Below are 18,457 nucleotides of genomic sequence, written 5' to 3'. Positions count from 1 at the left end.
TTGCCGCGCGGTGCCCGAAGCAGAAGCAGTTCGCAAGTGCCGGTCGGTCAGCTCCTGTATTCTTCGAAACCGAAGTCATCAAAAAAGCTAAGTACCCCGTTGGGGACCTTTTCTTGCCTCAGCCGATGTCAGAAATTACTGAAAAAGTAAATTGTTTGTCTTGTGGTAAACAAATACCTCATAAGGATTTCCACTCTTACTGCCTCCCTTGCCTTGGCCCAGACCACGACGTCTCTGCCTGTGCTGCCTGTGATCGCTTCAACAAGCACACTCTTAGGCGCCGGGCAGAGTTCGCTGAAGACTTTTTCGGCGAAAAATTTGATTATACAATGCCGTTGGAACAACCGACAACACAGACTCCTAAGAAACGAAAAGACAGGGACCGACATCCTCAGCCCGCGTCTTCCACTGACACCACGCCAAAACTAACTGTGAGTGCCCCGGTTCCCTCTGAGGCGGTTATTCCACCGCTCCGAACCGAAGACACCGCATTACCGATACCTCCGATACCGGAGGCCACTCCGCCAGTTATTGATTTTCCTCCGGATACCGAAACCGAGGAAATGCCTGAGACCATTGCTGTTGATAAGGTCACTCCTGCACGTGGAGCGGCTAGGCCTCCCATGTCCATGTCTATTAAGGCCTACACACGTGCCAAGGCAGCCAGCAAGTCCAAGCATCTTACTGCTAAAACCTTACCTCAGCCTACTCCTGAAACTCAAATCATGTCCATGGCCGCAGATTTAATTTCCCTGATCAGAGGTTCCCAGGCCCATCCTGAGAGAGGATCCCAGCCTTCTCCGGATAAGAGGCCCAGGGTTGAACCCTCTGACCCTCTTCCTTCAGATGAAGATTCTGAGGACTCTGTTCACTCCGAAGGCCAGGAAGAGCCCTTCCAGACCTATGAGGATTCAGATGCAGAGGACTCCATTCCCTCGGCCTCTCCTCCTGAGGATATTTCTTTTGGGGAAGTTCTGCACTCCATGAGGGAGCATTTTAAGCGGCAAAGCCAGGAATTTTCAGATTCCAGAAAGCGCCTTCGAACCTTCCTCAAAAAGCCTCAACACAGACCCTTAGCTATACCTCCTGTGCTTGATGTTTTGGATGACTTATACTCTGACTCCAGTGTTACCCCTGATACTCTTCCTCCTGCTCCTATCAAGCCTGACAGATACTATAGGGTCCCAGAAACCCATTCTCATTTATTTAGGGCCCATGCTGTTGATTTAGAAACAATTTCCCAGGGGCCTAAAGGGGTTTCAGCTACCACCTCCAAAAACCCTTTGCCTTCCGACAGGGAAGCAAGGTCCTTAGAGAGATGGGGGAAGAAGGTTTACACCTCCACTACTTTATCTATGAGAGCTCTCACTTGTCTCTTTCACATGTTTCAATATCAGGATTTCCTGTTTAGATGATTTACAGAAAAGATTGGCCTCTCCTGAACCTTTAGATAGGAAGTCTTTGCAGGAGGCTGTGCATAATTCCCAGCAGGTTAGCAATCACTTTTTACAGTGTGGATATGATGCATTGGAGGCTTCATGTAGGGCAGCTATGACAGGGGCGGTCATTCATAGACATGCATGGTTAAAAGAACAACCCTTACCAGATCATGTTAAGGCAAAACTTCTGGACGCACCCTTGGAAAAGAACAAGCTTTTTGGTGCTAATGCTAAAGATGTGTTAAAGTCCATTGAGGAAAAAAGCCAAGTCAGTTCAGACAGTCAAGGACTTCTTCCAGGTTCTGCCGCCCAGATTCAGCAGGAACTGGCCTTCTAACAACTGGTCCTTTCCTAATCCTGAAAGATTTCAAAGGGGCAAAAACAGGCGTGCCCGAGGAAGAGGGCAATCCAGAGGATCCTACAGGGGACGACAATGGCAACCAGCAAACCAAACTGACAGACAAATGGATTTTGGACATTATAGACCACTGTTACAGGTTCCACTTTCATACCTTGCCAAGAAAACAAGGCATGCCAAACCTTCCACAAAATCAGAGGGCAGAGGCTATCAAGCAAATTTCTCTGCTTGCTCAGATCAAAGCAATAGAAAAAGTTCCACAACAAGAACAAGGTCGGGGGTTTTATTCAAGACTGTTCCTTGTGCCAAGAAAAGAAACTCAATGGAGACCAATACTGGACTTGTCCACTCTAAACACTTTTATCATAGTACCAAAGTTCAAAATGCTGACTTTACAGCAACTCCTTCCCATGCTGGGCAAGGGGTCTTGGCCGAGTACCCTGGACCTCAAGGAGGCATACCTGCATGTCCCTATCACACAGCTGCAGAAGATACCTCAGATTTCTTGCAGGGCCAGAGCATTATCAATTCTCAGCATTGCCATTTGGCTTATCTACTGCGCCCAGAGTATTCACGAAATGCCTGGCATCAGTAATTGCTCATTGCAGGCTCCAGGGGATTCAAATCTACCCGTACCTGGACGATTGCCTCATACAAGTGGACAACAAACTAACTTTGACAAAAAACTTGAATTATGTCATACACTTGCTACAGGCTCTGGGATACACAGTCAACTTTCAAAAGTCAATACTTCAACCATCCCAGCAAATAACCTTCTTAGGAGCCAAACTAGACACAGCCTCTCAAATGGCTTACCTGACAGAAGACAAGCAAAAGAAGTTAACTCATTACTTCAACAGTTTAGCAAAGCTCACCCAGATGACTGCAAGGAGTTTCCTACAGGCCCTGGGTTACATGGCATCCTGCATTCTCTTGGTCCCACTAGCAAGACTACATATGAGAAAGCTTCAATGGTACTTAAAAAGCTTATGGTCTCAACACAGCAACAACCTAGAAGCAACTATTCCACTCATTCCATGTCTTCAAAAGGAATTTCTATGGTGGGCCACAGTAAGCCAGTCAAACACAGGCATGTCGTTCAAAAAACCTCAGATAACATAACACAGACAATGACCACAGACGTCTCAGACCTTGGATGGGGGGCGCACATGGAGGGCAGATGTATTCAAGGGCAATGTTCCCCAAAGGAAACACATCTGCATATCAACCAAAAAGAAATGCTAGCAGTAATGCATGCCATCGAGGCCTTTGGACAACAACTTCAAGGCCACCTACTAATATGGACAGACTGTGATGTGGTACATAAACAAGCAGGGGGGCACTCATTCTTACCCCCTTTGCAGACTGACAATGAATCTTTGGGAAAAATCACTGGGTCTAAACATACAGCTACAATCCCAGTTTGTTCCAGGCAAAGACAATGTTCTGGCGGACAGTCTAAGCAGGAATTTCCTAGACCCCCACGAATGGAGGCTACATCCAGACATCTTTATACGACTCACCTCGACATGGGGCAGGCCGGACGTGGACCTATTTGCCTCATACCTCAATCATCACTTACAAAAGTTATGCTCAAGGACATATCATCCTCAAGCATGGGAAGTAGATGCCCTCTCATTCAGCTGGAGCTCCCTAATAATTTATGCATTTCCACCCCTGCCACTGATGACCACAGTGTTATTAAAGATCAAGGCAGAGCAACCGAAGGGGATCCTAATAGCTCCAGACTGGCCAAGACAACACTGGTACCCACTACTACGGAGCATATGTCACAACAAAACGTGGGCCCTTCCACAATGGCCCCAACTTTTGACTCTGCACAACTTCAGGACTGTTCATCCCAACATCCAGACTCTACAGCTAACAGCTTGGGAAATCCCATAAATAACCTCAATTTACCTCTCTCCAAGGAAGTTCAGCGGATACTAACAGAAGCCCACAGACCATCCACCAGAAAGGCTTACTCAGCCAAATGGAAGAGATTCAGCATTTGGAATACCAACAAGGGTCATGATGCATCACTTTTGAGCATCCCACTCATTCTGGAATACTTGGCAGATATGTTACATAACGGACTCTCATACTCTTCCATAAAAATACATGCTTCAGCTATCTCCGCTAGATACAACACTGATCCACCTGTGTTTTCACATCCTTTGCTAAGGCAATTTCTTAGAGGAATCAAGAATATAAAGCCCCCAAGAAAGGCACCAGTACCAGCTTGGGACCTCAATTTTGTCCTAGAAAAATTGACTCTGCCTCCCTTCGAGCCAGCAGCTTCTGTGGATTTACAGTTTCTTTCCTGGAAGACAGCTTTCCTGCTGGCCATAACCTCAGCAAGAAGGGTTTCGGAATTACAGGCCTTAATGGCAATACCACCGTTCATAACTTTTCACAAAGACAGGGTCTCCCTACGAACCAACCCTACTTTTCTGCCAAAAGTGGTATCCAGGGTTTCTTTAAATCAAGCAATTCACCTGCCTACTTTCTTTCCCAATCCTGAGAACAAAGGGGAAAGACTGTTGCATACCTAGGACATACACAGACAACTTCGCTACTACCTGGACAGAACCAAGACCAGTAGGAAGTCTGAGCTTTTTGTAGCTTACGCCCCTGGAGTACAAGGAAAAACAATTTCCAAACAGACAATTTCTAAATGGATTGGACATTGCATCAGATTCTGTTATTCCTTCCATGGAAGAGTGTGCCAGCCAATGTCAGACCACACTCCACCAGAGCTACAGCCACCTCTACAGCTTTAAGAGGGGTGCCTACAAAAGACATTCTAGAAGCTGCTACATGGAGCTCCGTGCATACATTTTCCAAACACTACAACCTCCCTTTATATTCCAGATCCAGAGCAGGCTTTGCTTCGGCAGTCCTGCAGGGATTGATAGCTACACCATCCTTTTCATAGAGCATACCACCTCCCCCAGCTAAGCTATGGTATTCAACCCATATGTTATGACTGCAGTTGCATTCTTGAAGGACATAGTACAGTTTTCTACCTACTATAAATGTAGATGTCCGATAGATATGCAACTGCAGTCGGGTTTTCCCTCCCTCCTTCCCCTCTATGCCTTGGGTCCACTCCTCTCCCTATTATCCTTAGCTGGGGATATCTGTTATGGTGTATCTGTTTATTGCTTATTTATTGTCTGGAAACCTATTTTTGTCTTCCAATTTGATTACAGCCTTCATTGGAGGGCACCTGGCATCTGGGGCAAGAAACACTGAAGAAGATGGCGTCGGCTGATGCTTATATACTCCAGCCGCTCTGACGTCTGAGAGAAATGCGACATCAGCCAACGTCGGACCCAGACTTTGGAATCCGGCCGAGGGCTGCCTGAGGCAGGACAACCCATATGTTATGACTGCAGTTGCATATCTATCAGACATCTACATTTATGGTAGGTACAAAACTGTACTTTCTCAGCCACCTCCGGACAAAAGGCCCAGAGTGGAGGAAGATTCCCCCTCCTCTGATCAGGGATCCATTATTTCAGAACACTCTGATCAGGAACAGTCTTACTCCCCTTTTGAAGACTCTGATGCAGAGGAGTCTGTTCCTTCTGTATCCCCCCCTGAGGATTTCTCATTTGGGGAAACTTTGCATACCTTAAGGGAACACTTCCACTGGGAAGGCCAGGATTATTCAGATTCCAAGAAAAGGCTCAGGGAATTTCTTTTGTTACCCCAGCACAGGCCTCTGGCTATACCTCCTGTCTTGGACATCCTAGATGTTTACTCAGAGGCCTGCCTTAACCCGGACTCTCTACCTCCAGCTCCAGTTAAGCCTGACAGGTACTACAGGGTTCCTGACTCGCACCAATTTCTTTACAAAAGCCATGCTGCTGACCTAGAAACCATCTCACAGGGACCCAAGGGAGTTGAGGCTTCCATTGCCAAAAATCCATTGCCTTCTGAGAGCGATTCCAGATCCTTAGAAAGGTGGGGGAAAAAGGTGTATACCTCGGCTACCTTAACCATGAGGGCCTTACACTGTCAGTTTCATATGCTAAAATACCAACAGTTTCTGTTATCTCAGTTGAAAAGTGAAATGTGTCAACCTGAACAACCAGACTTGAAGGAGTTGCAGGATTTGATGCATAGTGCAGAAGTGGGTAAACATACCTTACAATGTGGTTTTGATGCTCTAGAGGCCTCATCTAGAGCTGCTGTTACAGGCTCGGTCATATGCAGGCATGCTTGGCTCAAGGAACAAACCTTGCCTGATCATGTCAAAGCTAAATTACTAGACGCCCCTCTTCAAAAGTATGTACTATTTGGGGCAAATGCTGAGGAAGTATTACGAAAAATGGAGGAAAAAGCTAAATCAATGCAAACTGTGAAAGAATTTCTGCAGGTTCAACCCCCACGTTTTAGTAGAAATTGGCCTTCCAAAAACTGGTCCTTTCCTGCCACGGACAGACCCCAAAGAGGCAGATACAGGCGCCCGAGGGGCAGAGGACAATCCCAAGGATCGTATAGAGGCAGACAATGGCAAGCTCCTACACAGAGGTGGTGAGGACAACTCACAATCTTTCAGAAAGCAAACACAATGACTTTCCCCTTTGCAGGCCAACCAGGTCTCAAATGGCAGCCCCCTTGGGAGGAAAGCTGGCACTATTCTCAAAAAATTGGCATGTCACAAAGGACAAATGGATCCTGGACATTATAAACAGAGGCTACAAATTCCACTTTCATACCCTTCCAAAAATGAGGCATGCCAAAACTGCCACACAATCAAAGGGCAGAGGCACAAAAGCAAATTTCAGATCTTATAAACATGAAAGCTATTCAAGAGGTACCTACACACGAACAAGGTCAAGGTTTTTATTCCAGGCGATTTCTGGTGCCAAGGAAGGGAAAAGATTGGAGACCTATTTTGGATCTTTCCATCCTAAACACATTCCTACTGCACAAAATTCAAGATGCTCACTCTACAGCAACTTCTTCCCATGCTGGGCAAGGAGTCTTGGCTGGTAACATTGGACCTCAAGGAGGCATACCTGCATGTCCCAATCAGACAAAATTGCAGAAGATACCTCAGATTTCTTGCAGGTTCAATCCATTATCAATTCTCTGCATTGCCCTTTGGCTTATCTACTGCGCCCAGAGTATTCACGAAATGCCTGGCATCAGTAATTGCCTACTGCAGACTTCAAGGGATACAAATATACCCCTATTTGGATGACTGCCTGATCCAAGCGGACAGCAAGCACATTCTTCTGAAACATCTGGCTTATGTAATGTTGTTAAACTCTCTGGGATACACAGTCAACAAAGAGAAATCAAGGCTAATACCTTCTCGGAAGATAATTTTCCTGGGTGCCAATTTGGACACAAACACCCAGATGGCCTACCTCATGCCAGAGAAGCAGGGGCAACTAATTCTATTTCAGAACACTGGCAAATTGCACCAGGCTGACTGCAAGGAAATTCCTGCAGGCTCTGGGATTCATGGCATCTTGCATCTTGCTAATCCCATGTGCAAAGCTGCATATGAGAACTACAATGGTACCTAAAAAAACATATGGTCTCAACACAGCCACAGTTTGGAAACAATAATACCACTACCATGTCTGCAGAAGGAATTTCTGTGGTGGGCTCAAGCATGTCAAACAAACACAGGTCTTCCATTCAGCAAGCCTCAAGCAAATCAAGTCATCACAACAGACGTCTCGGACTACGCCTGGGGGGCGCACATGACAGACCGGTGCATTCAGGGCAAATGGTCCCAAAAAGAAAAGCACCTTCACATCAATCAAAAAGAAATGCTAGCAGTAATAAATGCTATTGTAGCTTTCAAGGACCTTCTACAACCAGGTCAACTATTGATAAGAATGGACAACACCAAAGTTATGTGGTACATAAACAAGCAGGGAGGAACACATTCCTATCCCCTATGCAGACTGGCCATATCACTTTGGAACATGGCCATGGACTTTACAAATGGAACTACAAGCACAGTACTTGCCAGGCAAGGAAAACACGCTGGCAGACAACCTAAGCAGGAATATGACAGATCCACACGAATGGATGTTGCATCCAAACGTTTTTACAGAAATAATCCAAGAATGGGGAAGGCCAGACATAGATCTCTTTGCCTCCCACAAAAATCAATTGACAAAATTCTGCTCAAGGACCTTCCATCCAAAGGCCTGGAGAGTGGACGCTCTTTCAGCTGGACATCAATGACAGTTTATGCCTTCCCGCCTCTTTCTCTGCTGCCCAAAGTCCTATTGAAGACCAGAGCAGACAGACCAAAGATGATCCTCATTGCTCCGGACTGGCCAAGGCAACACTGGTACCCACTCCTGAGGAGCCTGACTCATTCCCCTCCATGGACCCTGCCTCTAATGCCTCTTCTGACTCAGCACAGCTTCAAAACTCTTCACAGTCAGCTAAAAACACTCAATCTAGCCGCATGGAAGATTCCTTGGCATCACAGCAGGCCCTACTCTCCAAGGAGGTGCAGGATGTCATTTTGGAGGCCAGAAGGCCATCAACTAGAAAAGCTTACTCTGCAAAATGGAGACGTTTTTGTGTCTGGAATGAGAAAAAGGGCCAGAACCCTAGAAAACTGAATTTACCTCAAATACCTACAATATTTGGCTGAACTGCTAAGCAGTGGACTTTCATTCTCCTCCATCAAAATCCATGCCTAAGCCATTTCTGCAGAATACAACACTGATCCTCCTTTATTCTCTCACCCTCTTAAGACAGTTCCTCAGAGGGGCTAAGAATTTAAGACCTCCAAGGAAACAACCAATACCTGCTTGGGATCTAAATTTCATTTTGGAAAAACTGACTTTTCCTCCTTTTGAGCCAGCTGCCTCATCAGATTTGCAATATTTGTCCTGGAAAACCGCTTTCCTTCTGGCTAACTTCAGCTCGTAGAGTTTCAGAACTACAGGCCCTCATGGCTGTCCAGCCTATCATCTTCCATCAGGACAGAGGTTCCTTACGAACCAACCCGTCCTTTATGCCTAAAGTGGTATCCAGGGTAGCTTTAAATCAGGCCATACATTTACCTACTTTTTATCCCAATCCTCAAAACAAAGGTGAGAGATTACTACATTCCTTCGATATCCACAGGCAACTGCGTTATTTGGACAGAACAAAACCTTTCAGAAAATCAGAACAGCTCTTTGTGGCCATTGCGGTAGGAGCTCAAGGAAAGCCAATTTCCAAGCAGACAATCTCAAAATGGATAGCCCACTGCATACGCTTTTGCTATTCCTTTCATGGCAAAACTGTTCCTACAGGCATTAGAACTCATTCCACCAGGGCCACAGCCACCTCTGCAGCCTTCCTCAGAGGAGTTCCTACCAAGGATATCTTGGAAGCAGCCACTTGGAGTTCTGTGCATACCTTCTCCAAACACTACAACCTACCATTATACTCCAAATCTAGAGCAGGCTTTGCCACTGCGGTCTTGCAGGGCATTTTGGCTCCTCCTAGTGCCTACCACCCCTTTCTTGGCTTTGGGATTTTACCCATCTGTGTTATGACTGCAGCTGTATGCACGATGAACATAGTACAGTTTTGTTCCTACCATAAATGTAGATGTTAGAGTGCTAATACAGCTGCAGTCCAGGTTTCCCTCCCTCCTTCCCCTCTAGGGGTATTCTTTTATGGTGTATTTGCTTGCAACTACTGTTTTTTGATTATATTGCATTGCATTACTTCATAATTTTATGTATTGCCTTCCTTCTGGGGGCACCTGACATCTGGGGCAAGAAAAACTGAAGAAAATGGCGTTGGCTGGTTCTTTTATACCCCTGTCGCACTGCCGTCAGGGAAGAAGCGACGACAACAGACGCCGGACCTAGACTTTGGAATTCGGCCAACCGAGGACCCGCCTGACTGCAGGAGAACCCATCTGTTATGACTGCAGCTGTATTAGCACTCTAACATCTACATTTATGGTAGGTACAAAACTGTACTTTCAGGAGGATGTTCCTTCCTGGTTTACCTAAGCTGTTCTTGGGGATTCCCTCTTACTTGGAGGGCAAAAAAGATCTGAGGATGGGATTGACCAGGGCCTCTGTTAATACCACTGACATTCTTGATTCTTGGACAGTGGGAGGAAGTCTGCTGAGACTTCTGGAGAAGTCCAACTAGGGCTCCTGTAAGACTGTTTCAAGGTTGACTTCAGCAATGAACAAGTCTGTTTGTAGCGAGTTACCATCTTACTATATGGTGACTGCAGAATGCAACCAAACTGAATTTAGCCACACTTGAGTAAACAGTGGAATGCAGTAAAGCAAAACCTCCAATGAATGTTTAATCTCTTTAGAACATTGTTTAAAATGGTTATAAAATCTAAGCTCAGATCTTTTGTATTTTTGCTTTTGATATTGAACCTTTGATTGAGTTTAATGTGAGGAATTTTTCTCCTGTTGCTGTGTAGTATGCATCTTGCAGTCCTTATGCACAGTTTGGATAAAGTGTAACTGAATATTTTTTTCTTGCAGATAAATTGATGGCGTGCAAAAGTGAGAATGCTGGTGTGCAGCAAATGCTGGAGCAGACTTTACAAGAACTCCACAACATGTAAATCATACTTAGCTGCTGCCATCTTTACTGTAGACTGTTTCAACCTCTGGAGACTTGCCTGCCAAATGCTATTTTTTACTCTTCGAGGGATGCCTTGGTTGGCTGTGTGCCATTACCTGCCAGAAGGTCAGCAAGGCAGGCACTAAGAGCCATTGGAAGAATTCTTTAAATGGAGTGGGAGGAAGAAATCTACACAAAGCAATAGTTTTACAAGCATTTGGGGGGGGAGCATTTTTATAAATGTTTTTTTTTATAGTATCCATTACAAACATTCCAGGTAGTAGTGTCCATCATGTAAGCTACATTTATTTAAAAGAATTTGCCAGTGTTTCACTTTACCATCACTGTTATGCCTTTAAATTTCATCCATGAAACTTGCCTATTGCAGAACAGTTTTTTCTTTACATCAGTTAATCTCTCCTTTATACCCACTTGCATCTGACTTGTCAGGTGAAAGATTTTTGCTGGAATTAATTTCCATATATGTAGTAGGAGCTGAGCTAAACTGAAAACTTCTAAATCCTGGAAATGTCTACCAACAGAAATATCTTCCCAACAGTTCATTTGCCAACGGTTGACGGAATGCATAATGTTTTTGTAGACATGGTGCTGTATTCTTTTTAAGGTCTATCAGATGAGGCCTGCAGGATTTGCACAAACTTGGGACAAGTCTGTTTACACTGTTGGTGTAAAATATTGAATACTTTTTCTACCAAAATGTATACAGTTCAAATAACACATTTACTGTTGAAAGCAGAAACACTATTACTTGTAGTTTTGTAATGTAATCCTTTACCATATTTGCTGTATTTAGTGATCATTTTTCTCTGGCCAGTTTGTTCATGTCACCCATTAGTCACTTTGCTTTGAGAACCCTTAATTCTTTCCCCTGCCAAATCTGTAAGCACTCTTAATTTTTTGTGAATATTTTTGTGTGGCATTCAGGTGTTTTCTCATGAGGGATGTTTGTTTTGGTGGGGCACAGGAAACAAGTGTATTCGTACTGAATTTGGCTTTGTATATTTTCCTTGTAATTGACAATATTCCTCCAGGCTGTTTTTAAACATTCTAAAAGGCTTTGATTTACAAAAATAAAAATGAAGCTGCTACACAAATCTTTGACCATTCTTAAATCCACAAAAGCCAATATAGGTTTTGTAGCATGAGCACATTTAAAAACTTTTGGCAGTAGTGTTCAGTTTGTGCTGCTTAATTAGATTTTACCGTATACAAAATTTATTGCATTAGTTAAAATGTTTTAATCATATAAAATGGATTTTCAGATCTGTAGCCATCTAGTGTGTGTAAGGACAGTGTTCATGGTTGCTCTTAATGCCCCCCTTAGTCTAAGTGCACTGTTACTATGCCAGGGCTAAAGGAGCAAACCTCAGTGATCCCCTTATTCTAGCCACTCACTCTTTGGATTTTTCTAACTTGCATGGTTTGAAAATGAAGACTGAGCATGCAAACTTTTTAAGTGCAACAAGACTTACCAGGCCACAAGACAGGGCCACCACATGCATTGCTTAGGATGCAGTTGTGGTGTCCAGTGTCAGCAGTGCTTCAGCCTTGTGATTTGACATACTTGGCCAGGAATTCCTAGCAGGAATGTAAAAGGTAAGGACCCCAGGGTTTAAGTCCAGTTTTTCTCTTTCAGGCCCATAGTATGTGGCCTTCACTCCTACAGTGGACTTGTCATTCTCCTGTTTCTCATCCTGAATGCAAAATGGAACTGGAAGTTATTCCTACAACCCAGACCTGGATGTTGCCTTTCGCATGCAATAGGGTTTTTGGACACCCAGATTGAAGCATGATTCTAGATCTTAATCTTGGACAGCTTTGCTTTCTTGCAAGACACTGACCACACTGGGTTGTGACAGCTGTTTGCCCTGGATGCTCCAACCCTTGTTGGCAGCTTCTTTGGCTTGTGGTAGGTTTCCAAGCTGGTTTTGGTGACTTGGCAGTCGGGTGCATTTTCCTTCATGTCTTTTGCCCCCTATTGCTTTTACGGTGTGCCTTCATCTTGCTTGCATAACCTGTGCTTCCTTGCCTTCTGTGGTGTGAGCAAAGGAGTGCGTCTGCTGAGGATGAAGAGTGGAGTAAGTAGTTCTGTCTTCTGTTTCATGTTCTGTCTTCTGTTTCATTAGTGTGAGGAAACACTTATGGCTTGACTGAGTTTAGTTTTTCTTTGGGGAAGCCATTTGCCCTACTGACATTAACCATCAATTTTGATGTCCTATTCCTATGTTGCAGTATTCTAGGTGTGGGATTTCTTGCCCTCCGGTCACTCGTACGTCTGCTTCTATACAAAAGCTTCAGCTTTGCTGTTGCAGTGTGCATGGGACGTCACACGTAGGGCCATAAACCAGGGGCCTTAAATGTGATGTCTGCACGCGCAATCCTCAGAACTTCGCATCGTACGATGTCTTCACAGACATCGCATCTTAAAGATGAGTAGCCTGTTGGGTTTCAGACTTAATTATTTTTGATTGTTGCCTTTAGCTGATGTCAGGAAAAGGGAAAGTGCCATTGTGGGTGCCATATACCCCACAACGACATCCATGGCAGGTGTTTTTTGCCTAGGCCAAGAACACAATTACTCCTCCTGCGCTATTTGTCAATCTTTTGTGCCCAAGACCTTGGGCAGCCATCTAGCCACGTTATATCTGTACCTTGAGAACCAACACCTCAAAAGGTTAGCCCTTAGAATGGATCCTGCATCAGAGGCTGCATCAGAGGCCGCACCTGAACTTTTGCACAAGAAGGCCAAGTTCCTAGGCCTTCTTTGCCTGCCGCTCCAGTTACCAATGCACTGCCAACTGCGGATGTAGGGGTTGAGGTGTGCTCATTGCGGGTGCCAGATACCCCACAAGGACATCCATGGCAGGTGTTTTATTGGTTAGGCCGAGAACACGATTACTCCTTCTGCGCTATTTGTCAATCATTTGTGCCCAAGACCTTGGGCAGCCATCTAGCCACGTTAAATCTGTACCTCGAGAACCAACACCTCAAAAGGTTGGCCCTTAGAATGGATCCTGCATCAGAGGCTGCACCTGAACTTTTGCAGAAGGCCAAGTTTCGTAGGCCTTCTTTGCCTGCCGCTCCAGTTACCAATACACTGCCAACTGCGGATCTAGGGGTTGAGGTGTGCTCAGAGAATCAGTCAACTGCAACAACGTCCCTCGAGGAAGCAGTTTCGCAGCTGATGACCACGTCGTCTGAGCTCACTCAGACATCGACACATCAAGGTTGAGGGAGAGCCAGATTCGATGGCACCTCCGGCAGGGATCCAGACTTTGGATGCGCTAATCTCCAGACTCTACTCCAGCCAAAAAGAAGCAGAAAACTAAACCTACCTCTTCAGAAGTGTCACCAGATTGGCAGGCCTTCATGGACCTTAGGCCTTCAGCCTCTGCCACTTCCACCTTGCTTCTTCTGAGCCCAAGGCCGGTCTCTGCTTCTTCCAGCCCTTCCATAACCCCTCAGGTCAGGGAAGAACATAACTCTTCTTTCTCCATCAGAGGAGTCCATTTCTAGTTTCCCAGATTTCCTCCCCAATGAATATTACTCCCTGGATGAGGAATCTGTAGAAGGGGACTGTCCCCTTGAGGCCATTACTTTTGGTGAGGGCATCACCATGATGGATTATTTTAAATGGGACCCTTCCCAAATGACTGACACCCAAAAAAGGTGCCTTGAACTGCTGCAAGGGGAATCGCCCTCCCCTTCAGCAGTTCCCCCTCTTCTGCCTGCTTACTTGGATGCCTTCAATGCAGTCTTTAAGGCCCCTGACTCCCAGCTGCCGGCCCTTAAGCATCCTGACTGCTTCTATAAAGTACCAGAGGACCACAAATTTTTAGTTCTGCCAGCCTTGGCAGACCCAGCTGCTGTTTCCACCACAGCAGATAGGCAATCTAGACTGCTGCCCTCTGCTTCCCTACTACCCACTGACTAAGTGTGTGGATAGGATGGGGAAGGTGTACACTTTTACATTGGCTTTCAGAGCCATAAATCCAGACCCACATGACTAAGTATGCATTAGACTTGGTCTCCCAAGCCTCCTCCATGCTGGCTTCCTTGCCTGATGGTCCCAGTAAGACAAACATCTCATCCAAGCTTTTCTTGGCCCAGCAGGTAGCCAGGCACTCCATAAGGTACAGCTACGATTCTGCAGAAATCTCTGCCAGGTCTACAGCATCTGCTTTAGTCCTCAGGAGGTACTCTTGGCTAAGACTCCAGAACCTCCCAGAGGGCTTCAAGGTTAAAATCCTGGATGCCCCTCTGGACCACAATGTGCTGTCTGGGAAACAATCTGCTGACCTTTTTAAAAATCTACATGAGAAAAGCAAAGAATTCCAGGACATTAAGCACCTGCTGGTGTCACCCATACCAAAGTATTATGGGAGCTATCCTGCTAAGGCCACCTTTGTAAGACGTACTCCTCAGCCCTCCTCTTCCAGGTCCAGCAGAGGGGCTAGAAGATCTACCAACTCCAGATCCTCTGCTCCACCACAGCAACCCAGACTGTCCTTTCAGAACAGGGGAGGTCCCAGTAATGCGTGACTGCCTTGCCCACCTCCCCCTCTCGCTCCCTTTCCCACTGTCTCCCCTTTGGCAATCCATCACTTCAGACCAGTGGATCTTAAACATTATCCAAAAAGGGTATTTCCTATCCTGGAAAGAGAAGCCACCCAGAATAGGCATCCCTTTCCTACCCAAAAACCAGGCCATCTCCTGCCACAAGTCCTGGCAGATCTTTTAAAGCTATGCACCATAGAACCTGTCCCTCCAGGACAGAAAGGAAAGGGGTTTTACTCCAGTCTCTTCCTGGTCCCCAAAAAAAGATGGCCCCTGGAGACCCATCTTAGCTCTGTCCTTTATAAACCTTCATCTTCAGGTACCCTCTTTCAGAATGCTCTCCCCACCCTGCTGCCCCTCATTCCAGCCAGGGCATTCATGGTCACACTAGATCTAAAATAAGCCTACCTGCACATACCTATCAGGAATTCCCACAGACCCTGCATTTCTCTGGGTCTTACTCTCATTTCCAAATTACTGCCTTGCCCTTTGGTTTATCCACGACCCCCAGGGTCTTTACAGAGTGCCTAGCCCCAGCCATTGCCTTCTGCAGAACTCTGGGGGAGGGTACATATTAACCCTTATCTGGATGACATCCTGATTCTGGCAGAGTCCAGGGTTGCTCTATTGAAGCATCTACATTTCACCATGTCCTTTCTGCAGAACCTAGGATGCACCATCAACCTCCCCAAATCCTGTCTGATCCCAAGCCAGGACAAGATTTTCCTTGGCTGTAGAATCGGAACAGATGCAATGAAGGCCTTTCTACCTCGGGACAAGCTTGTCTTTAACTTCACACTTTCAGGAAGCTCTACTATCCCAAAAGGTGACTGCAAGGCAATTTCTAGTCTTCTAGGTTTAATGGTAGAAGCCATCCCCATGCTACCACTGGCAAGAATGCACATGTGCAAGCTGCAGTGGTTCCTGAAGAACACCTGGTCCCAGCACCTACATCCCCTAGAGCAGGCCATGTGCAAGCTGCAGTGGTTCCTGAAGAACACCTGGTCCCAGCACCTACATCCCCTAGAGCAGGCCACCCCCCCCCCCTCCTTCCCTGTCTGAAAACAGAAGTCAGCTGGTGGATCCTCAAAGTGCAATTAAACCCAGGGCTCCCACTACAGCCCCCCACCACCCCAACCCAAATTATGCAGGATTCAAGAAAAATGGCATCCCTCTCTTCAGGCCAAACACATTGATATCAGGGAAATGACAGCAGTTTTCTTAGCTCTAGCTCTAAAGACCTTCACTCCCCTTCATGTTCCATGGGTGCTCCAGATCTTCACCGACAACACCACGGTGATGTGGTACTTCAAGCAGGGAGGAACAAAGGCCCATCAGTTGTGCAGTCTATCCCTGCTGATATGGGACTTGGCCTCTTGCCTCAGCTTACTCTTGCAGGCAGTCTACACCCTCTCACAGGACAATCACCAAGCAGATCTCTTGAGCAGGATCTCCTCACCTCAGCAGGAATGGATGCTGAGCAGGGTGGTCGTCTTAGATATAGTCCACCGGTGCGGTGCTCCACAGACTTGTTGCCTCCCCCTAGAACAGGCAACTGCAGAACTTCTGCTCAAAAACCCACTCCCCTCTAGCATGGAGAGTGGATGCCTTCAGCATCTCTTGGGAGGGGAAGTTCCTTTATGCCTTCCCCCCATGCCCACTGATTCAGGAAGTCCTAGTGAAAATTCAAGACAAACCAAAAATCTTTAGTGACTCCCTATTGGCCAAGGCAGCACTGGTTCCCTCCTACTTCACAAACTAGCCAGGGGCAATCACTTCGTTATCCTACAAAGGTGGACCTACTGTCACAAGACAAAGGAACTCTCCTACACCCACAGTTACAGATATTGTCTCTGACTCTGGGTGATAAACTTTTGATCCCTTTCAGACACCACTATTCAGAAGATGTGCTTTCAGGCCTAAGGGAGGCAAAGAAACCTACTACCAGAAAATCTTACCTGGCTAAATGGGAAAGATTTGCAAAATGGTGTCTGCAAAAGGGAAGGGACCCTAGCTCTGCGGAGGTTCCCCTGGTTCTAAACTACTTGTCAATTGATAAAAAGTGGACTTTCTTATTAAAGTACACCTCTCTGCCATATCAGCCTGCCTGCTCCTGGAACCCCCCTTACTAGCCAGGCTCTACTTAAAGCTCTTTCGTAAAGGGGTCTTGCACATGAGACCACCTAGGAAACTGTCACTTCAGCCAGAATTGCAGGCTTTAATAGCCTGTCCCCCCTACAGTCTTCCACAAAAACAGGGCGTCTCTGCGAACCAACCCCATCTTTATGCTTAAGGTAGTCAATGATCTCTTAACCAATCCATTCATCTGCCTACCTTTCCCCTCCCCCACTAACAAAGGGGAGAGGATACTGCACTCCCTGGATGTGCACAGACAACTTAGATTTTACCTGGACAAGACCAAGGCCATCAAAGACTAACCAGCTCTGTCTCCTTCCACCCCACAGCCCTGGTTAAGGAGTCTCCAAGCAAACCATTGCATGCTGGATCAGGAAAGCTATTTGCTGCTACTCACCATGGAAAGGAACCCCCAAGGGGAATCTAGGCCCATTCCAGTAGAGCTATGGCCACCTCAAGGGCCTTCATGAAAGGCCTAGACACAGCATGCTTTTTGGAAGCAGCCAACTGGGCCACTATCCACACCTTCACCAAACATTACAAATTGGGCCAAGTTTCCAGAGCTAGGACACTATTCACCAGGGCAATCCTGTAGGGTTTTGTAGAACCCTCTTCTACCACCACCCTGTCATCCTAAGCTGTGGTACACTCCCACACCCAGAATATTGCAACACAGGAATAGAAAGACTTAGAATAGTTGTGTAAAAATCTTAACATGACAATAGATGTTCTTCGTGTTTCACTGTTGCACTCCTCACATTTGGGTTATCTGCCTGCAGGTAGCCCTCAGTCTGCCTGAATACCAGTCTTGGGATTTCTGCGTCAGATGCTGTCGCTTCCTCCATGACGTCAGGTCAAGGGTATAAAACATGCAGCTGACAGCATTACATCCATCTTTTTTGCTGTGTAGTGTCCGAAACAGAAGCAGTGGTTGGCCGCCTCCTGAAATTTTCATTTTTCGTGTTTCAGACACAAAGTCTTCTAAAAGATAAGTACCCCGTTGGGGGTCCTTTTTTTCTTGTTCTATCAGATGTCAGAAAGTCAATTGGTCTTGCCTGTGGAAAGCAAATACCTCTCAGATTCATTCTTGCTGCGTTATCTGCTTTGGCCCAGACCACTATGTTCCTCACTGTCGTTTTTGTGCCTTAACACCCAAACTATTCGTTGTCATGCTATCTTTGTTGCTAAATTCTTTCGCTCTCTATATTCTGAAATAGGTTCGATTAGCCATCCCACTACCGATCCTCTGAAAAAACATAAGGATAAAGACAGACTGCATAGGCCAGTACGTAGTGAGCCGCTTTCTCATAGCCCCTGATACCTGCTTCTGCAGATTCGCAGGCCTCTACGGAGACCCATT

General features: G+C 46.0%; 1 protein-coding gene across 3 annotated transcripts in view; it reads left to right on the top strand.

Annotated features, from left to right (window-relative positions):
• LOC122808839 (tropomyosin alpha-3 chain-like) overlaps positions 1-11,498 on the top strand; it is a 609,453-nt gene extending 597,955 nt beyond the window's left edge. For all 3 annotated transcript variants that reach the window (XM_044079925.1, XM_044079924.1, XM_044079927.1), the window contains one exon: positions 10,302-11,498. In XM_044079925.1, coding sequence (XP_043935860.1) covers positions 10,302-10,305 — 4 coding nt within the window. In that variant the 3' untranslated portion in view covers positions 10,306-11,498. The remainder of the gene's footprint in view (positions 1-10,301) is intronic.
• The last annotated feature ends 6,959 nt before the right edge of the window (positions 11,499-18,457 follow it).

The sequence above is a fragment of the Protopterus annectens genome, chromosome 8.part0 (assembly GCF_019279795.1).
Source record: "Protopterus annectens isolate FY-2018-M chromosome 8.part0, PAN1.0, whole genome shotgun sequence".
Taxonomy (NCBI): domain Eukaryota; kingdom Metazoa; phylum Chordata; order Ceratodontiformes; family Protopteridae; genus Protopterus; species Protopterus annectens.
This window is presented reverse-complemented; position numbering and strand designations above follow the sequence as displayed.